The sequence below is a fragment of the Giraffa tippelskirchi genome, chromosome 7 (assembly GCF_054371585.1).
Source record: "Giraffa tippelskirchi isolate mGirTip1 chromosome 7, T2T-mGirTip1v1.2.pri, whole genome shotgun sequence".
Classification (NCBI taxonomy): domain Eukaryota; kingdom Metazoa; phylum Chordata; class Mammalia; order Artiodactyla; family Giraffidae; genus Giraffa; species Giraffa tippelskirchi.
The window spans coordinates 10,030,001-10,051,318 of NC_137281.1; the positions used below are offsets into that span (position 1 = coordinate 10,030,001).

The following is a 21,318-nucleotide window of genomic DNA, read 5'->3' on the forward strand; positions in this document are numbered from 1 at the left end:
AAAGGGAGTTAAGTGTCAGCACTATGATAATCATTTTGACCCTGGGGACCTCAAGAAAGAGTGCTGGGGAACCCCCCAAGGTTCTGTGGACTGCACTTTGAGAATCACCCCTTACCTTTTGGTCCTACAGGAACTAAACACAGTATCCTGGGAACTGAACATCTCTGGGTCCAGGGTACCTGGTTCAGGAGACAGTTCTGAGGACATGTAAGGTATTCTTTGAGCCTCAGTTTCTTCATCTCTAACATGGGGTTGGCCTTCCCAGATGGCTCAGTGGTAAAGCATCCGCCTGCTAATGCAGGAGCCACAGGTTCGATCCCTGGGTTGAGAAGATCCCCTGGAGAAGGAAATGGCAACTCATTCCTGTATTCTTGCCCGGGAAATCCTATGTACAGGAGAGCCTGGCGGGCTACAGTCCATGGGGTCACAAAGAGTCGGACACAACTAAGTGACTAAACAAAAAAGACAGCATCATCATGAGGTTGGTGATGATGAAAATAATAAAAATACCTCTCTCCTAAGGTTGTAGTGAGACCCATAGGAGATAACTATCCGACTCACACCTGGCATGTAGCATACAACCAACATTTGCTGTGATAGTTTGGGAAACATCATTTTATTTTATTACCAACAGTTTTTATTCATGCAGTTAATTTCTCCAGAGGCCTATCTTATGTTGGGAAAATGGTGATGACTGAGAAGTGCCTGGCCCTACCCTCATGGGGCTCCCAGTCCAGTGGGTCAGAGTTTTAATTTGTGAGGAATTGCCCTTAGCACCAGTTCTCTCAGGAGTATGAGTTCATAAGACTGGGGAGGCAGGGAAAGGCATTCTAGGGAGTGGGAACAGCATGCAAGGAGCCATGGCAAGTGGAGAGAGGGACAGCTGTGACCCAGGGGTTTGGCCCAGTTGTGTCCATTTCTCTGCCCTCAAAACGCCTCCATCCTGTTGTTGGTTATAAATACATATGTATAGCTGGTTCATCTCCCCTCCTTCCCAACCCCTCTTCTTGTATAAAGTTAGTTCCTTGATTCTGGGCTCTTTGAGGGAAGTCCCACCTTTGATCTAACCTCAGTCTCTCGTGCTGCAGATCCTCCTTTTTGCTGCGAATCCAAGCACAGTGCCCCGTGGAAACCTGGGACGTCCCAGCACAAGAGTGCCCGGGATGGCGCGGGGTCGAGTCCAGCGCCTCCACTGCCCCCCATCCGGGGACCGTCGCTCCGGGCCGGGTGAGTCAGTCCCCGGCGGCTCCCGCGTCATCCCGGCCGCTTGGCTCCGCGCTATTTCGGGTTCCGGGCTCTATAAATAGAGGCTAGCGGAGCTGAGCCGCTCCCCCTCCGCTCGGGCCCCCCTGCGTCCCCGGCCCCGCCGCGATAGCCGGGCCGCGCGTCACCGCGGCTAAGTTTAGAGGCGGGTGGGGACGCTGGTCGGGTCACTGCGCCCCTCGGCCGCGCCCCCGCTTCCAGAGCCTTCGGTCCGGCGGCAGTCGGCCCCCCGCCCAGAGTATCTTGGGCGGAATTAGGGGTGAGGTGTCCCTATGTTCACCATCCTCACCCCAGTCCTTTGGAGGTTTAGAGGAAAGTCGAAGTTGGGGTTAGGGGAAGGTTTGGGCATGAGGCAAGGTCTGGACTCCGAGGAGTTGCCCAGGAACTTCGGTTGGGGCTAGACTTGGAACTTAGAGTATTTGGAAGAAGGATGGGGAAATGAGTACAGTACGGACGCTGTTAGACTCGAACTCGCAGCTCTGGGAGCTGGAAAGATTCGAATTCAGGATCCGAAAGTTCAACTTGGGAACTGAAAGTAGGAATCCAACTTGGAAAATACACTGTTGAATTGAGAGCAACTTTCTCCCCGCTCAACTAATCAAATAAGATCAGAGTTAACCTGAACGGCGCTCCGCGGGGTCTTTGCTGCACTTCAGCGAGAGAGAAACGGGTCGGGAGATAGGAAGAGACCGCCCGCCGCCTTCGCTGGGGGGTCTTGCCCGAGGGTGGGTACCTGTTCCAGCGCCCCTACAGCTCAAATCCGCTTGTGGGATGCCATCGCCCCCTGGCGGAAAAGACACGAGTAGCAGGTTTCTTTGGTAATTTCCATTCTCCCTCGGGAGAAACTGAGTCCCGCCCAGGCTGGCTTCCTTCTAGAAACCCTCTCTGCCCTTGGATTTAGAGACAACTTTTCATAGGCCATCTCCGTGTCACTGGGGCCTCAGCTCCTTCATCTGTCAAATAAACTATCGGTACCTACATGCATGCTCAGTCGCTAAGTCGTGTCCGACTCTTGGCGGACCGCATGGACTGTAGCCCGCCAGGCTCCTCTGTCCATGGGATTTCCCAGGCAAGAATCCTGGAGTGGGGTGCCGTTTACTCCTCCTGGGGATCTTCCTCTCCAGGGGACTTTCCCAACTCCGGGATGGAATCCGTGTCTGCTGCGATTCCTGCACTGGCAAGCGAATTCTTTAATACCAGGCCCTAAGAGGATGGTAATTATGAGGATTTAGTTTATAGTATGCGCTCAATCTACTTTGATATTTATCTCGTTGATGGTAATATATACATATTTTTAAATTTATAAAGTCCCTTTTCCTGAGACTGTGTGGTCTCCTCCCCCATCATCTACTTCACATCACTTTTTTTTTTTTAAATCATCTCCAGAGCACAAATGACTGTCTGGAACTCTTTTATTTGTGTTTTTCCCTTACCGTCTGTCTCCCGTGAAACCATCCGCGCCACGGGACAGGGACCTGATCTGATTTGCCTGCTATCAGCTGTATTTCCAGTTGGGCGTCCCAGGTGGCGCTAGTGAAAAAGAACCTGCCTGTCGATGCAGGAGACAGGATACACGGATTCGATTCCTGGGTGAGGAAGATCCCCTGAAGGAGGGCATGGCAACCCACTCCAGTATTCTTGCCTGGAGAATCCCATAGACAGAAGAGCCTGGTGGGCTAGGGTCCATAGGATCGCAAAAAGTCGGACATGACTGAAGCGACTTAGCACACATACACGTATCCCCAGTGCCTGTCACACAATAGATGCTTAATATGTAGTTAGTCAAGGAATGAGTGAACCATGCAGCTCAAGACATGTCTGTGTGGTCTTACTGAATTCTCACAACCTCAGCCGTTACAAATGTGGAAGCAGAGGCTCCAGTAGTAAAGTCGCTTGCTGGAGGACCCTGTTTCTGTTCTTTGTTCGTGCAAACAATATATGGTTCAGTAGGCCCTTCTGGTTTCTGGGCACTTTGATACAGCAGTGGTCACAACAGCTTCAGTCCGTGCTTGCCCAGGATGTGGTCAAGGATTATATTATTTTTATGACAGGTCTGAATATTGCATATACTGTGTGCCAAATACAGATGTAGGCACTTTCCACACACCTCATTTCATCTTCCTAATAGTTCTGCTATTGTTATTCTCATTTTAGAGATGAGCAAACTGACCTACATGGAGAAACTGAGTTGCTGGCACTAGGTCACACTGCTAGTAAAGAATCCTGGGGAAAAATTACGCTCAGAGATGAGATTGCTTATGACGAAAGACTTATCATCAGTGACCCAGATAGAGGACCAGTATCTCCTTCTTTTTTATTTTGTTTATTTATTTTTGGCTGCACTGGGTCTTCCTTGCTGCACGCGGGCTGTTCTCTAGTTGCCAGCAGTGGGGGCTATTTTTCGTTGCAGAGCATGGGCTTCTCACTGTGGTGGCTTCTCTTGTGGAGCACGGGCTCTAGGCGTGTGGGCTCAGTAGTTGTGGTGAATGGGCTTAGTTGCCTTGTTCTCGGCATGTGGGATCTTCCTAGACCTGGGATCCAACACACGTCCCCTGCACTGGTGGGCAGACTCTTAAAAACTGGACCACCAGGAAAGTCTGGATCAGTATCTTCTAACTTTGCAAGAAAAATAACTAGGAACCCAGAATTTGAGATTCCATTTGTTTTTCTTTTTGGCGAGCCATGCAACATGTGGAAGCTTAGTTCCCCAACCAGGAATTGAACCCATGCCCCCTGCATTGGGAGCTCAGAGTCTTAACCACCAGGGAAGTTCCCCTAGAATTTGAGGTTCCTTTTGTTGAGGGTCAAATAAAGACATTCTCAGATGAACAAGACTCAGAAATTGCCTATCTAGAACGTTCTCTGAAAGAGTTAGAAGAGAATGTACTCTAGCAAGAAGCAAATGAATTCAGAAGGAAGAAGTTTATAAAAAGTAACAGAAAATTGTTAAGGGTTGAATTGTGCCCCCCCAAAAGATGCATTGAGTCCTAACCTCCATTACTTCAGAATGTGACTTTATTTGGAAATAAGGTTCGATTCCTGGGTTGGGAAGATCCGCTGGAGAAGGGATAGGCTACCCACTTCAGTATTTGTGGGCTTCCCTTGTGGCTCAACTGGTAAAGAATCCACCTGCAATGGGGGAGACCTTGCTTTGATCCCTGGGTTGGGAAGATCCCCTGGAGAAGGGAAAGGCTACCCACTCCAGTATTATGGCATAGAGAATTCCATGGAATATACAGTCCATGGGGTCGCAAAGAGTTGGACACGACTGAGCTACTTTCACTTTCAAGGTCTTTACAGAGACAAGTTAAAATGGGGTCATTGGTGCATGCGTGCTCAGCCACTCTTTGCAACCCCATGGACTGTGGCTCACCAGGCCCCTCTGTCCATGGGATTTCGTAGGCAAGAATACTAGAGTGGGCTGCCATTTCCTTCTCTAGGGGATCTTCCCAGATCAAGGATGGAACCTGTGTCTCCTGCATTGGCAGGCAGATTCTATACCACTAAGCCACAAGGGAAGCCCAGGAAATTATAAGTCAATTATAGAAATAAAAATTAATTAGAAAAAATATTTTACAGTAGGCTCCTAAGAAAAGGCGAAATCAATGGAGAGATAGAGACAATATGTTCATGGATATGAAAAAAGATGTCAATCTTCTTGTCATTGATTCATCAGTCCAATGCAATTCCCATCCCAATCTCAATAGGAGTTTTCAGGGAACTAGCTAGAAAAGCAGCTACTAAAATCCATCTAGAAGGGAAAATGGACAGGAATGGTAAAGACAGATTTGAAACTGAACAGAGGTGGGAGACTCCGCTCATATGATATCAAAACATATCTAAATAAACAGTTTGGCATGGAGGCAAGAAGCAGACTTAGAGATCAATGAAATATAATAGAAATGTCAGAGATCGACCTGTGGATATATGGAAATCTGACAGATTACAACAGTGGAATATCAAAAACCAGGGGAAAGGACTGACTTTCTCTTGTATTTTTTTTTTTGGCTGCTTGGCAGTGAGGCTTGTGGTATCTTGGTTCTCCGACCTGGGATGGAATCTGGACCCCGGCAATGAAAGCACCGATTCCTAACCTCTGGACCACCAGGGAATTCCCAGAACTGCCTTTTCAAATAAATGGTGTTGGGGACTTCCCTGATGGTTCAGTGGCTAAGGCTCCACATTCCCAATGTAGGGGGCGCTAGATGGGGAACTAGATCTCACATACCGCAATGAAGACAGACGATCCTGAGTTACACAACTAAGACCCAGCACAGCGAAATAAATTTAAAATAATAATAATAAAATAAATGGTCCTGGGACAACTGCCTGTATCCATCATAAATTCCTACCTTAACACATGTTCAAAAATAAGTCTCATGTGGATTCAACACAGAAAGAAAATCAAAACTAGGAAAGTATTAAAAAAAAATGATAGCCTATATTTATGACCTCGTGGTATGCATGCCTCCATGCCAAGTCACTTCAATCGTGTCTGACTCTTTGCATCCCTATGGACCGTAGCCAGCCAGGCTCCTCTGTCCATGGGATTCTCTAAGCAAGAAAACTGGAGTGGATTGCCATGCCCTCCTCTAGGGGATCTTCCTGACCCAGGGATTGAGCCCACGTCTCTTATGTCTCCTGCATTGGTAGGTGGGTTCTTCATCACTAGCATCACCTGGGAAGCCCCCTTGGGTATGGCAAGCCTCTTAAACACACCAAAAGTCAGGCTAGACTAGATTGATAAATAGGTGCACATAAACACTAAGGATTTCTGTGTGAGGAACATAAATAGATGAAGTTAAAATATAAAGTGCAAACTAGGAGGAAATGTTTTGGAATATATGTAACTGACTAACAGGATTGGAATTCATAAAGCACTCCTGCAAATTAATAGTAATAAAAAAGGCATACAACCCTATTTTAAAAATGGGCAAAGGATATGAGCAACCAAATCACAGAAAACAAAGTGTTTAAGGGCAATAAACTCACGAAAAAATGTTCTCTCTTCTTAGTAATCAGAGAGTTACAAGTTGGAACAGTGTGATACGATCTTTCAGGAAATGACTAATACTAACTCATCAACCAGGTCTCTGCTCAGATGTCCCTTCCTCTGGAAGCTCTTCCTGGCCCTCGGGCTGGATTAGGTGTCCCTGTCCCCATCCCGCTCCCTGGCCCTCTGGGATCTCTAATTGAGCCCTGCCCACTCTGGGTCGCCCCTGTCGGGAAACAGGTCTGTCTCTCCGAATGGGTTGTGAGCTCCAGGAGAGCAGAGGGGTGCTGTCGTTATCCTTGGTCACCACTGTGTCACTAGCAGTGCCTCGCACAGAGCTGGGAACAGAGGAGGCACTCGGAGATCATATGTGGAGTTAAAGAATGAGTGAAGGGGGAAATTGAGGCCAAGTCAATGACAGAACTGGGATTCAAACCCAAGTCTGTACTGAGAGAAGGAACCTAGTTGGGTATGCTGCCATCTCTTCTCCTTTAAGCCTTGCCCAGAGCCCAGGCACACTAGAGGCAATAAAGTGAGGGCTTCCCTAGTAGCTCAGATGGTAAAGCATCTGCCTCAAACGGCTTGGCAACCCAAGACGCTCAGGGCAACAGGTCGACAGCTCTCTCCAACGCAAACCTCAGGACCATAGAGAGCTGCAGTCCTCCAGGACCATAGAGAGCTGGGCGGGGACCGCCCCTCTAATCTACTCTTTTGGGGAACGTCGGGAGCGGGCTACAGGGCTAGAGAGGCCGGAAGTGCGGCGAGCTTGGGGCCGCGCTGGCCGCGCGGGCGGTGGGAAGCCTCTATCTCCCTTCGGTTTTTTTCCTTGCGGCCCGGGGCCGAGGAGGTGGGTCCTCGGGGAGCTAAGACAGCCGGGCTAGGCGAGAGGGGTCGGGGGTGGAGACTGCCGGTGGCGATTGGCAGCTGCCAATCAATCGGTACAGCGTCTAAGAGATTGAGGAGGTGGAGCGAGGGGAAGGCATCCAGGTGCGAGCCCTGGGGGCGGGCCGGAAGGATGGTTGGGGACAGTGGTCGGGCCTGGCAGACGGAAGGTGGGGAACTGTGAGGGCGGGAGAAAAGAAGGTTGGGGCCCTGGAGGGCGTGGGGAATGGAGAGTGTGGACCGGTAAGAGGCGGGGCAAGCCGGAGGTGGTGGCTGTATGGGGAGCGGCCTTATAGAACCTAGCTCCCTCCCTGGGTGTCTGGAGCTGGACGCTATGGAGCCCTGGAACTTTTTTTGCTGGGGGAGGAGGGGGGGCGACTGTGACTGAGGGGTGGGGTGTTCCTGCTGGGGAATGCCGATGTCTCATTGGCTCCCAACACCACGTCTTCATTTTCAGGCCCCAGAAGGAGCTTGCGATGGACGAAGAGGGAGTACACAAGCCCTCTGGCCCACCCACAAGGAAGAAATTCCTCATTCCTATGGACGAGGATGTGGTCCCTCCTCCTGGGGTAGGACTAGGAGATGAGGGAACCGCTGGAGGCTTGGGGGGTTGGTTAGGAGGAAGGAACCTGTAGGACCGCAGTGTGGGTTAGGAAATGTTGGGGCGTGGGTCACCTTGGGAAAACAGTCCTTTGACCTACACAGGTCTCAGTTTCCCTATCCGTAAAATGTCATAGGAGGGCTAAGGCAGAGTTAGAAAACTGGCACCAAGGGGACTAGTTCAGGAATGTTTCACGTAGCCAGCGCCTTGGTTCTGCAAAAGCGTGAATTTATTGCTGAACTTTAAGAATTGGAAGGTTTTGCGATTTTAAAGTAAGTCTGCACATCTAACATTTTTTGGTAAATAAAGGACCTGGCAGCACAGAATTCTCAACCCCACAGGAACACAATTGGCTGGTGCTAAGTACTGGCTGCCACCTATGTGCTATGAAGAAAAAGAAAGTAAGCTAAGGATATAGGGTGTAATGGGAGGGGAGAGCTACTTTAGATAGAACAGTCAAGGGAGGGCCTCTTGGAGGAGATGATGCCTTTTCTGAGATGTGAAAGAGGTGAGGGAGCGAGCTGTGTGATATGGGCGGGGGGTGAAAGAAAACAGTGCAAAGGCCCTGAGGTCAGAGAAAACCTGATGCATTTTAGGGTAGCAAGAAGGCCAGTGGGGCTGGGGTAGAGAAAACCAGGGGGGAGGAGATAGAAAGTGAGATCCTTGAGGTGGAGGGGCAGGGACAGCTCTTTAAAAGTCTGGAGGGCTGTGGTGAAAGCTTCTGCTTTTGCTCTAAGGCAGGAGCCACCTCTGGGCTCTGCGCAGAGGAGGGACATGGTATGACTCAGTGTGGGGAGCAGACTAGGGGATGAGGGCCAATGAGGGAACTGGTGAGGAAGTGACTGCAGTGGCCGGAGGGAGAGAAGAAGGTGGTTGGGACCAGGGTGGTAGTGGCTGAGGAGGTAGGAAGAAGTGGCTGGATTCAGACTTCGCGTGCCCTCTCACATCTCTTCCCACAGGCCAAGCCTTTGTTCAAATCCACACGGAGCCTGCCCACTGTGGAGACCTCACCCCCGCCAGGCCCTCAGACCTACGCTGAGTACGCCCTCTCTGGACCTCCAGCCGGGGCTGAAGCCACACGCCCCATGGGGCCAGAACCCCTGGCAGGAGAGACCCCCAACCAGGCCCCCAAACCAGGAGCAAAATCCAACAGCATCATTGTGAGCCCCCGGCAGGTGAGGACGGGGATGGAGAAGTGGGACTTTGGACTTTCTGGTGGGAAATGCATTTTTAGGGAGGGCTTTCTGGTTGGCAAGGGAGCTCTGAGTTCCACCCATTGGGCTCTCAACAGCGCCATTCATCCATTCAGCTAGTGTGTGTGGGTTGAGGATGCTCCATGTCCTAGTCCTTTCAGACTATTCTAATAAAAATACCGTAGACTAGTGGCTTAAACAGTGAACATTTATTTCTCACAGTTCTGGAGGCTGGGAAGTCCAAGATCAAGGTGCTGGCAGGTCCCATGTCTAGTGAGGACCCGCTTCCGGGTTCATAGCCAGCTGTCTTCTCACTGTGTCCTCACAGCTTCAGAAGGGGCAAGGAACTCCTGGATCTCTTTTATAAAAACACTAATCCCATTCATGACACTTCCGCCTTCATGACCTTATCACCTGCCTTTACCTCCTAATAAAGAATCTGCCTGCAACGCAGGAGCCGCAGGTTCGATCCCTGGGTTGGGAAGATCCCCTGGAGGAGGGCATGGCAAACCACCCTAGTATTCTTGCCTGGAGAATCCTATGGACAGAGGAGCCTGGAGGGCTACAGCTCATGGGGTCGCATAGAGTTGAACATGACTGAAGTGATGCAGCACACAGCACGTACCATCACATTGGGGTTAGAATTTCAGCCTAGGAATTTTGGGGAGACACATTCAGTCCATAATGCCCCAACTCTTTTTTTTTTAAAAAGATATCTATATACATATTTATTTGGCTACACCAGGTCTTAGTTGCAGCAGGTGGGATCTGGTGCCCTGACCAGAGATCGAACCCAGGCCCCCTGCATTAGGAGCTCAGAATCTTAAACCCTGGATCACCAGGAAAGTCCTGCCCCAACTGTTCTGTTTGGGGGTGTGACTATGGCCATGCAGCTACATCTCTTGACCCCAGTTTTGTCCATTTATTCAAAAACTATTGAACACGGGCCCAAGTTTGAATCCCGCTCTGCCACACTGTAGCTGTGTCTTCTTGGGCAAGTGACTTAACCCCTCTGAGCCACTTATAATCCACATAGGTGGCCAGAGTTTACCTGATGCTGTTCTAGGCTCTGGGGGACAGGAGATAAAGTCTCTGTCATTGACGGGGCTGGCCTTCTGGAGGGAGAGAGCAGCAGTACACGAAGATAATCGTAAGATCCAAGTACAGGAAACAGTGCTCAAAATTATGACCCATCGGGGAAATACAAGCCAAAACCACAATGAGATACCACTTCATACCCACTAGGATGGCTCGAATCTAAAGGATAGACAATACCAAGGGTGGGGACGGTGGGGAGGACCTGGAATCCTTGTACACTGCTGGTGGGAATATGAAACAGTGTGGCCACTTTGGAAAACAGTCTGGCAGTTCCTCAAATGTTTAAACATAGAGTTACCATATGGCCCAGCAATTCCACCTCTAGGATATATGTAGAGGTATATCCTAGCTATATACATTTCGGTTTATACTTTTTGTTGATTGTGAAAATGCCGTTGTGAACATTTAGGTATCAGTGTTTGTGAGGACATGTTTCCAGTTCTCTTGGGTATTTATCTAGGTGTAGATTGGCTGGGTCATGTGGCAACGCTGTGCTTAACTTTCTCAGGCACCCCCAAACTGTCTTCTAAAAGGCTGCACCACTTTACGTTCCCACCAGCCGTGGATGAAGGTTGCATTTCTGCCACATCCTCCCCACTTGTCACTGTTGGTCTTTTGGATTTTGGCCATTCTAGAAGGGTGTGAAGTGGACAGAACAATCCTTTAAAAATTAAATTTGGATCCCGCCTCTCCCTTACCCAAAGCCCTTCCACACCTCCTGGCGTCTCAGGTCGAGATGCCCCAGGGCTGCAGACCCTTCCCACCCCAGCTTCTCTGACCACACACCACCACCCCACTCCCCCCACGAGAGCAGATCCATACCCTCATTCGAGCCAAATTCCACTTCACTTGGTGATTACATGTTCATCCCCCAGGTGCTTTTCTGGGGGGGCAATGTGCTGGGTCTTTGTTGCTGCACACAGGCTTTCTCTAGTTGTGGGAAGTGGCGGCTATTCTCTAGTGGCGATCCGTGGGCTTCTCATGGCGGTGACCTCTCTTGCAGAGCACAGGCTCTAGAGTGCGTGGGCTCAGTAGCTGTGGTTCCCAGGCTCTAGAGCACAGGCTTGACAGTTGTGGTAGTTTTGGCGCACGTGCTTAGTTGCTGCACAGCATATGGGGTCTTCCCAGATCAGGGATCGAACCCGCATCTCCTGCATTGGCAGGCGGATTCTTTACCACCGAGTCCCCAGGGAAGTCCCCCAAGATGCTTTTGTCTAATGTCTGTGTCTGCCACAGGGGCAGGGATCTGCGTCCTCTTGGTCAGACTTAGACACAAAGTGGGTTCTCAGGTACCTGTAAATAGATCAGCGCTTGACTTGCTCAGAGTATTTCCGTCTTGGGCTACAGAGTAGAGTGTGAGGGGGTGTTTAGAGGAAGATGTCTGCTCAGCGGACACCAGGGGTCTAACCCTGTGGAGGGTCGCAGGCACCGTGAGGAGCTTCCTGCTGAGGGCAGTGGGGAGCCAGACCAGGGCTTAGAGCAGGGGAAGGGCAGGTTTATGCTTGAGGCAGAGCTGTCTGGCTCCTGTTTGGAGGGTAGCCACGAGGGGCAGGGGACCAGGAGGAGGTGGGGTGGGAGCCGTGGCACTGGAAGGGGAGGCATTTCCGGGGGATGCTTAGAAGCTAGATGTCCCACTTGGGGGAGGGAAGGGAGAGGGGAGCCCTGGGTCTCTGGATGGTGGGGCCATCCCTGAGTTGGGGCTGGGAGGGGGAGCAGGTATGGGGGCCAGTGAGGTAGGTGTCCAGTGGGCCACAGGACACATAGGCTGGGGCTGAGAGAGAGGGCTGAGCCTGAGAGAGATCCAGGGACCCTTTGGTTAAGGCGGAGGGCCAGGGAAGGCTTCCCTGGTGGCTCAGTGGTAAAGAATCCACCTGCCAGTGCAGGAGACTGGGAGTGCAGTTCCATCCCTGGGTCAGGAAGATCCCACGGAGAAGGAATTGGCCACCCACTCCAGTATTCTTGCTGGGAAATCCACCAGAGAAGCCTGGCGGGCTACGACTGAAGCTAAAGAACTAAAGAGTAAAGAACAACTAAAGAACGACAGGGCTGGGGAGGAGGGGCCTAGGTCAGAGCCCCAGCACCAAGAACATTCCGGGCTGAGGAGGAGGGGGCTCTGGGGAGAGGAGGAGAGCAGAGCTGGAGAAGCCCGGGTGCAAAGCAGGAGGAGGGTGGAGAGGGCTGGAGCAGAGGTGGGAGGAGGGCCCGGGGTGGCGGTGGGTGGGGTGGTCCCAGGGCCCCCCTGCTAATGTGTGCCCCCTCCATCCAGAGGGGCAACCCAGTGCTGAGGTTCGTGCGCAACGTGCCCTGGGAGTTCGGGGACGTGCTCCCCGACTACGTGCTGGGCCAGAACACCTGTGCCCTCTTCCTCAGGTGAGTGCTGGGGCCGCCCACCTTCCAGACGGCCTGGGAGGGGGGTGCTCCAGGTGTTCTGGGCTGTCGGGGGGGAGACCTCCGGGCATGGCCCTGTGTAGGAGGCAGAGATCTTGGCCCGTAAGTGCCCAGAACAAGAGCTGAGGCCCCGGGTCTGAGGGAGGAGAGGCTGGGGGCCTGAACTCCTGCACCTGAGGGAGAAGGGAGCCTCATCTCGCAGACACTCAGAACTGGAGCCAAGGTTTCTGTAACTGTCACCAGTTAAACGAGTTTCCCCCCTCCACTCCTGGGGGCCCTTCTTCAGACAGAGCCAGACAGGGGAAGTGAAATTTCTTAAGTTCCTGTCCTCCCTGTGGGGTATGGAGCTGGCCACTACTGGGCAGAGACGCCTCTTTGTTCCTGGGTTGCAAAGCTGTCCCACCCCTCCCTGCCAGCACCCTCAGAGGCCAAAGCAGGCAGTCCCGGGGGCAGGTAGGTGGGCCCTGCTTCCCCAGACCAGCTGTGCAGCGCCCCGCAACCCTAACCCCCGGGGGAACGAACGCTGTCTAGGGTCGGCTGTGCTCCACTCGAAACCTGGAGGTCTTCTCTTCCTTGGTGAAGAATCCGGGGGTCTACCCTTCCAGGGAGCCAGAGCCAGGCAGCCCTCACTGCCAGTCCCCACTTTGCTCCTTTCTTGAAGGGTGACCTTGGGCAAGTCACTTAACCTCTCTGAGCCTTAGTCCCTGGCAAGCCTGTCTGCCTCACTCTCCAAGCCCTCCAGCCAGAGGGAAGAAGGAGGGCTTCTGGGGTGTTTCAGCCAGAGACCTCCCAACCCCTCTCTCTCTCCCCACCCCACAGCCTCCGCTACCACAACCTCCACCCAGACTACATCCACCAGCGGCTGCAGAGCCTGGGGAAGAGCTACGCCCTGCGGGTCCTGCTCGTCCAGGTGGACGTGGTAAGCAGGGGTCACTCCCCCGTGGGCCTCAGTGTCCCCATCTGTGAAATGGGGAGCCTTGGGCCTCCTGGTTGCCAGGTGGGTGTTGAGTCCTTTCCAAGGAGGAATGCAAGTCGGAACCTCAGTGGGGAGTTTCTTGCATCTGAGTTGCAACCTGTGTTGGCGAGGAGGTGGGATGATCAGATTACCCATCTCTCCTTCTGCGCGCACCACTCCCCCTTCAACCAGGCCCAGCCCTCTGCCACCTAAATACTTCTTGAATCTGTTTCTTTCTCTCTGTCCTCGCAGCCCCACCCTGATCCAGGCCCTTGCCTTTCCTGCCTGGGTCCCTGCCCCAGCCTCTCCTCATCTCATGGCCTCCATCTTTGCCCCTCTGCAAGCGGAGGGGTCTTCAAGCACACAGATCTGAGGTCCAAACCCCCCATAGCCCCCCAGTGCCCTCTGTGAAGCCCTGTGTGACCCAGTCTCCGCCCTGCTCTCCCAGCTCATCTCTCAGCTTCCAATGATCACCCTTTCATTTCACATCTTCCATCCCATAGCAGTGAATTTTATTTCCTCAAGCCCTCTCCCTTCCCTTCGTTTGCACACACTGTTCCCCTGTCTGAAATTCCCTTTTCTGCTGTTCTTTGTTACCCTCACTCCTCATCCTCCTTCAGGTCCCAGCTCAGATGTCCCCTCCTCCAGGAAGCTCTCCCTGATCCCCCAGGTATGACAGATGCTCCTCTGGCTTCTCCACCTCAGCCCTGGGCACTCTGGGTCATCACTGTCTAGGGATGGGTCTGTCCCCCTCGTCAGACTGTGAGTCCCCAGAAGGCAGAGTCAGGGCTGGCCTGGTCACTGCTGGGTCCTGGGACTGCCCCGCCTGGGTCAGGCACCCCATCGGAGAATAGGGAGTGTCAGTCAAGTGAAAGGCTCTTGGCTTCCTAAGGTGCTCAGCTTTTAAGACTGTTTAACTCCTTGCTTTCTCCCAGATCCCTCATTCTGGTTTTCTTCTCTCAGAAAGATCCTCAACAGGCCCTCAAGGAGCTGACTAAGATGTGCATCCTGGCCGACTGCACCCTGATCCTTGCCTGGAGGTGAGATGGAGGCTCCCCCGCAGGTCAGGCTCCATCCTGAGAGTTCTTCCCCCTTCCACCCCCAGACCTTCCTTCTTCCTCCCAGGAATGCCCTGTGTGAGCCTGGTCCAGGCACTGCCTCTCTGGGCTTCAATTTCTTTTTTAGAATATTGAATTTATTTTTTGTTTCTTTATTTTTGGCTGTGGTGGGTCTTTGTTGCCGTGCGCGGGCTTTCTCTACTTGCAGCGATGGAGCGAGCAGGGGCTGCTCGCTGGTTGTAGCGCGTGGGCCTCTCCCTGCGGTGGCTTCTCTTGCTGTGGAGCATGGGCTCTAGAGCTCACAGGCTCTGCAGTTGTGGCACACGGGCTTAGTCGCCCTGAGACATGTGGGATCTTCGTTCCCCGACCAGGTATCGAATCCGTGTCCCCTGCACTGACAGGTGGATTCTTAACCACTGGACCACCAGGAAAGTCCCTGGGCTTCAATTTCTTTATCTGTAAAACAGGATCTTAATATCTTTCTTACAGGGTTGTAGGCACAAAAGAAGGTGACATAGATCAAATGCCCAGGACCATGCTAGGTACTCATGAGTTAGACATAAAACCTGCCTGAATAATTCATTCCAAGCCTAGGTTTATAAAGACCATTTTGATTGGTTCTTCATAGGGGAAAGAGATCCCTTCCTTACACCATAATCAAAATGAAGTCTTGATGATTATAGACATAAAAAGAAAAACTACAATAAAAGTATAAGAAATCATATATATATATATATGGCTTCCCTGGTAGCTCAGCTGGTAAAGAATCTACCTGCAATGCAGGAGACCCTGGTTCGATCCCTGGGTTGGGAAGATCCCCTGGAGAAGGGAACAGCTACCCACTCCAGTGTTCCGGCCTGGAGAATTCCATGGACTGTATATAGTTCATGCAGTCACAAAGAGTTGGACATGACTGAGCGACTTTCACTTTCATATATATATATAATGTTCTTGTGCTAGGAAAGTCTTTCAAAGCAAGACTCAAAACCCAGAAGCCATAAAGGAAAAGGCTGGCTGATTTGAGAAAATTAAAATTTTAAACTGCTGGATAGTAAGAGATACTCTAGACAAAGTTTAAAGCCCAGTGACACACTAAGAGGAAATACTTGCTATATGTGATGAAAAGACTTCAGATCCCTAAGTTACTTTTATTTATTTTTAAGGAAACTTTATTTAGGTATTTGTTCTTGGCTGTGCTGGGTCTTTGTTGCTCTTCGCAGACTTTCTCTAGTTGTGGCGAGCAGTGGCTTCTCTTGTGGAGTGCAGGCTCCAGGATGCTCGGGCTTCAGTAGTTGCGGCTCACAGGCCCTTCCGTAGTTGCATTTCCCGGGCTCTAGGGTTCAGGCTCAGTAGTTGTGGCACACGGGCTTAGTTGCTCTGAGGCATGTGGAATCTTCCTGGACCAGGGATCGAACCTGTGTCCCCTGCATTGGCAGATGGATTCTTATCCACTGCGCCACCAGGGATGTCCTAAGATCCCTAATTTATATGTTTACATATAAATGTTATATTTATACAGTTCAAAATATTTAAATGTTTATATTCACAGGAATGTATTTAAACACGTATTATGTCTTTATATATAGAAAGGACCTCCTACAAATCGGTAAGAAAAATAGCCCAGGAGCTCCCTGGTGGCCTAGGGGTGAGGGGATCCTGGGCTTTCACTGCGATGGCCTGGGTTCAATCCATGGTTCAGGAACTGAAATCCTGCAAGCCATGTGGTGCTGCCAAAAAGAAAAGCCCAATTTTAAAAGTCTAAAGCAGGTTGTCAAGAAGACATGAAAAACCTGTCAGCCATACAGCTTTTCAGGAAATGTCAATTTTCAAAGAACGAGGTGTTATTTTTCACCCATTAATTTGGTGAAAACGTCAAGATAGATTACAAGAAACAGGCACCTGCATGTTTGGTTAGCAGGAGACTTGACTGGCGATTAAAACAGAAAATAGTCATACTCTTGAATGCAGTGCTTCATCCTGTGAGTCTCCTTCACTCCTCAGGTTTAGCTCAGTTCTGACATTCTCTGTGTGGAGATAAGGTCGGATCCCCCAGGTTAATGGCTCACAGAGCTGCCCCATCCCACGCAGGCTGCAGGCGCCAGTCGCAAGCCCAGGGAATCACCTGTGCTCTGAACAGCGGCTGCAGGTCAAGACCTCCAATGACCCTTCCTCAGGTTTGATTATTTTGCTAGCATGGCTCTCAGGACTCAGGGAAACACTTATATTTACCAGTTCATTACAAGATACACTAAAGGATACAAAGAGGTACACAGGGCAAGCTCTGCGAGGGTCCTGAGCACAGGAGCTTCTGTCCCCAGGGAGCTGGGACTGTGTCACCCTCCCAGTGGGGATGTGTTTGCCAGCCTGGACGCTCCCTCAATCCCAGGATTAGTGTTGAGATTCTATGGCGGCTTCTCACATAGGCATGATCACTTATTAACTCCATTTCCAGCCCCTCTCCCCTCTAGAGGATCGGGGGTGGGGTGGGAAATTCCAAGCTTCTAATCCTGGCTTGGACTTTCCAATTACCAGCCCCCATCTAGGAGCCAACGAGGGTCACCTCTGTGGAACAGAAAAAGCCCTTGGTGATCTTATCACTTGGGCATTTACAGGGGTTTGGAGCGCTGTGTCAGAAACAGGGACAGAGACCAGTATATATTTTCTGTTAGCTCATAGAAGCCTTTTCAGACTGCCTTCTTTGGTTTCTCCATGTCTTTTTTTTTTTAATTCATTGGCTGCCTGGGGTCCTAGTTGTGGCATGCAGGTTCTTTTAGTTGAAGCATGCGGGATAATTAGTTCAGGATGCAAACTCTTAGTTGCGTGTGAGATCTAGTTCCCTGATCAGGGCCCCTGCATTGGGAGCGCGGAGTCTTAGCCACTGGACCACCAGGGAAGTTCCCCTCCACGTCTTTTCACGTCTTGGTAGTTCATTTGCTATCACTTTACTACTCACTGTCTGAATCCACATTCTTTTTCAGCTGTGTAGTATTCTACCTGTAGCCCCGTATTGGTGGACACTTGGCTGATTCCCAGGGTTTTGCTGTTACAGCAACACTTCCACTACTGCCCCCAACCCCAGGGATGGGTTTTGAGGCCAAAGGGTAAACGTATTTGTCATTCTGTGCCCTCCCTAGGGGTGTGTTGCTGCTGCTGCTGTTAAGTCGCTTCAGTCGTGTCCGACTCTGTGCGACCCCATAGACGGCAGCCCACCGGGCTCCCCCGTCCCTGGGATTCTCCAGGCAAGAACACTGGAGTGGGTTGCCATTTCCTTCTCCAATGCATAAAAGGGAAAAGTGAAAGGGAAGTCGCTCAGTCGTGTCCAACTCCTAGCGACCCCATGGACTGCAGCCCACCAGGCTCCTCTGTCCATGGGATTTTCCAGGCAAGAGTACTGGAGTGGGCTGCCATTGCCTTCTCCAGGGGTGTGTTACTGCTATACTTTTTGAGTACTTAGAAAAATGTATTTATGTATTAGTTATATATTAAAACAGAAGCAAGTATGAAAAATTGCTCTCTCTTTACTGTGGGAAGTAGCACAGTGGAGTATGGGGAGCCCGGCTGTGTGATCTTGGGCAAGTGACTCAACCCCACTCATGGATTGAAAATAACTGCCTTACAAGATCTCTCAAGAGAGCCCAGAAGCTTCTGAAGATAAAGGGATTTGGACAGTGCCTGGAATGCAGCTAGGCCCCCACACGGGGAATATTTCCCATGTCTTTACATCCAAACTAGGGAATATTTTGGACCCATTAAGTAAATGGGGTCGAGGGACTTTCCTAGTGCTTCAGTGGCTGAGACTCCGTGTTCCCAAGGCAGGGGGCCCGGGTTCGATCCCTGAACTAGTCAGGGAACTAAAGACCACATGTTATAACTGAAGATCCTGCCTGCTGCAACTAAGACCCGGCACAGCCAAATAAAGAAATAAATATTTTTTTAAAAAGTAAATGGGATCGAGCTCTGTCTTCCGATGTGGAAGAATGTCCTGATTGTACTGGGGAACAAAAGTGAAAGTGAGGAAGTGGATACAGCGTGTGTCCTGAACAAATGATTAAGAACAATAACAGTCCCCTCTGCGACTAGAGGAAAGCAACAAAGCTCACAGAAAGACACAGAATTAGAAAAATGAGTATTCTTTTGAGAATATAAATCAGTGTTTAATCAACAAACATTGTCCTCTAGCTAGACTTTGAAGGCTAAGAAAATGCCTCAAGACAAACACTTGAGGAAAAAGGCCAGCTTTTTCCTGGTGTGAATAAACTCGGGTTCCTCTATTCCGCACACAGACAGGCCCGTTTATTGAGTTACTTGTTTCAGCTACTTCTGAGACAGTTAATTACATGTCAGAAAAACCCAGTGCCTAATGGAAACATGAATGGTGACTGTGAGGTTAGTTGCAGTAGTCAGCTTCTAGAACTTTCCTTGTGAAGGTGCGCTGCATATAAAACCTCCCTCCCAGAAGACCTAACATTTCTTAAATAAGCTTCTAAGCACCAGGCATGACACTTAAGGATGTGGACTTGTTTAATTGTCATTAGCATCCACCCCTCTTCCCTAGTGGCTCAGTCGGTAAAGAATCTGCCTGCAATGCAGGAGACCGGGGTTCAATCCCTGCGTCGGGAAGATTCTCTGGAGAAGGGTATGGCAACCCACTCCAGTATTCTTGCCTGGAGAATCCCATGGACAGAGGAGCCTGGCGGGCTACAGTCCATAGGGTTGGAAAGAGTAGGACACGACTGAGCGACTAACACTTGGAACTTAGCATCCACCCCACTTGACAGGTGAGGCAACTAAGGCCCAGAGAAATGAAAATTGTTGGCCCAGGGTAACTCAGGTGGAAGTGGGGCCTGAACCCCACTGGTCAGGCTCCCAAGCTGTGGCCCTTAGCCACACGTCTTAGAAAAGACCTGTCAAGATACATCCGCCCAGCAGGGGTTACCACCAGGGGACATTTAGGCAAGGTTGAGAACATTCATTTCTCTGTATTTGAGTTTGGAATTCTAGCATCAGCAAATGAAATTAATGTAAAACATGACCCCCCTGCCCTCTTCCCCTGACCCGAATGTCTCTCACCCCAGCCCCGAGGAGGCCGGGCGGTACCTGGAGACGTACAAAGCCTATGAGCAGAAGCCGGCCGACCTCCTGATGGAGAAGCTGGAACAGGACTTCGTTTCCCGGGTGAGGCACCCTCCCCTCCCTGCTCGGGCCTCCTCCCAGCTCCTTCTGGAGGTCTGAGCTGCAGTCCTGATCTCAAGTCACACCTCTCCCCACCAACCCCACCCTCAGCTTCCAGTCACTTCTGCCCGAACAGCAGCTAGCAGGGTCTTCCTAAGCCTGCTTTCTTCAGCTCAGAACCCTTGGGTGGGGACTTCCCTGCTGGTCCAGTGGCTAAGCCTCCGAGCTCCCAATGGCAGGGGGCCTGGGTTCGATCCCTGGTCAGGGAACTAGATCCCACATGGCACAACTAAGAGTTTGAGGGCCACAACTAAACCACTCGCATGCCACAACACTTGACACAGCCAAATAAATAAATATTAAACAAACAAACACCAAATCCCTCCCATGGCTCCCCAGTGCCCTCACCACACTCTCCAAGGTCCTGCCTGTTTGACCCGGCAGCCCCTTCTACCCCCTACCTCCTCATTCTGTCACTTCTGTGTCCATCCTGTTCCTCTGTTGATTAGTTGCCTGATCTGGTCTTTCCCCTATCTCAGCTCCAATGCTTCCTTCTCCAGGAAGTCTTCTGGGATCCCCAGGTCAGGTCAAGTGCCCCCACTGGGCTCGCTCAGCCCTGCCTGTCTGGGTCACTGTGTCTGGAACTGATCTCCCTCTCACAGTGGACTAGGAGCTCCAGGAGGGTAGGGCAGGGGTTGTCTCAGACCTGCTGTGACCCCAGCACCACCAAACACGCAGGGAGTGCTCGGAGAATATTTGCTGAATGAACTGTACTGGGGCTCCAACGATAGGGTAATGGAGGATGCCCCCAGGCACCCTTGTGCAGGGTGTTGTGAGGACCCCCATTTGCCTGAAAACATAGGCCCAGAGAGGTCAGTTCCTATGCCCAGGGTCTCATAGGGAGAAGGCAGTGTAGCCTGGTTTTGAACTCAGGTCCAACTTCAGAGCCTACAGTCTTCCCTGGGGCAGAACCAGCTCAAGATAAATGAGTTTTATCTTCTCATCCCATGACCAGCACCCTCTCAGCTAGTTGGGGATCACTCTGAGATGACCTTTCAATCATCAAAACACATAATCAAAAAACACCCCCCCAAAGCATTACTGAGCACTTCCTGCATGCAGAGCAGCCTAGGGGCGCGGCAGTGACCCAGTGCTGCCCTCACCGGCTCAGTCTGCTTTCCCTTTCTCCTCCCATCTCTGCCCCGCTCTCTCCTTTCCCTCCAGGTGACTGAATGTCTGACCACCGTCAAGTCCGTCAACAAAACGGACAGTCAGACCCTCCTGACTACTTTTGGGGTGAGGAACAATTCCCTTGTGCTGATTGACATTTCTGCCTGCTTTGCTTTTCGAGGAAGCTGCCCACCTATTTCCTTCTACCTCCCAGTCCCCCCTCCCCATCCTTCCTGCCTCCCCTGGTTCCTGCAGGATTTCTTTGCTCTCCAGGAATATTGTACACCCACCGAGCAGCTGGGGGCAGGGGAGGTTTTGGGTTCACCTCCCCTCACGGCTAGCTCTTACCTTCCTCAGTCTCTGGAACAGCTCATAGCTGCATCCCAGGAAGATCTGTCCTTGTGCCCAGGCCTGGGACCCCAGAAGGTAAGAGCCTGGGGAAATGGGCTTGAGGGGCTGAGGGCAGGAGGGAGCCCCAAAGAAATGGGACCTCAGATCCCAAAGTTCTGAGGTTTCGGAAGGCCCAGAGAGGGTGGGGACCAGCC

The 21,318-nt window shown here is 51.3% G+C and overlaps 1 protein-coding gene and 1 long non-coding RNA gene across 25 annotated transcripts in view; one reads left to right on the forward strand and one right to left on the reverse strand.

The window, feature by feature from the left end:
- Nucleotides 1–1,275, reverse strand: part of LOC145515408 (uncharacterized) — a 1,402-nt gene extending 127 nt beyond the window's left edge. Inside the window, exons 1-2 of one of the 2 annotated variants that reach the window (XR_014060877.1) lie at nucleotides 1,069–1,275; nucleotides 116–337 (exon numbers count right to left, since the gene is read on the reverse strand). This is a non-coding gene — a long non-coding RNA (uncharacterized LOC145515408). Of the gene's footprint in view, nucleotides 1–115; nucleotides 338–1,056 lie in introns of both variants that reach the window. The other variant, XR_014060876.1, reaches the window with a different exon arrangement.
- ERCC1 (ERCC excision repair 1, endonuclease non-catalytic subunit) overlaps nucleotides 1–21,318 on the forward strand; it is a 57,679-nt gene that overhangs the window by 36,080 nt on the left and 281 nt on the right. For 4 of the 23 annotated variants that reach the window (XM_081515716.1, XM_081515715.1, XM_081515719.1 and 1 more), the window contains 10 exons: nucleotides 131–212; nucleotides 1,089–1,227; nucleotides 7,596–7,707; nucleotides 8,699–8,914; nucleotides 12,297–12,400; nucleotides 13,238–13,337; nucleotides 14,337–14,413; nucleotides 19,507–19,606; nucleotides 20,828–20,899; nucleotides 21,131–21,199. In XM_081515716.1, coding sequence (XP_081371842.1) covers nucleotides 7,615–7,707; nucleotides 8,699–8,914; nucleotides 12,297–12,400; nucleotides 13,238–13,337; nucleotides 14,337–14,413; nucleotides 19,507–19,606; nucleotides 20,828–20,899; nucleotides 21,131–21,199 — 831 coding nt within the window. In that variant the 5' untranslated portion in view covers nucleotides 131–212; nucleotides 1,089–1,227; nucleotides 7,596–7,614. Of the gene's footprint in view, nucleotides 1–130; nucleotides 213–1,088; nucleotides 1,228–7,001; nucleotides 7,244–7,265; nucleotides 7,382–7,595; nucleotides 7,708–8,698; nucleotides 8,915–12,296; nucleotides 12,401–13,237; nucleotides 13,338–14,336; nucleotides 14,414–19,506; nucleotides 19,607–20,827; nucleotides 20,900–21,130; nucleotides 21,284–21,318 lie in introns of those variants that run through there. The other 19 variants (XM_081515712.1, XM_081515703.1, XM_081515721.1 and 16 more) reach the window with 16 other exon arrangements.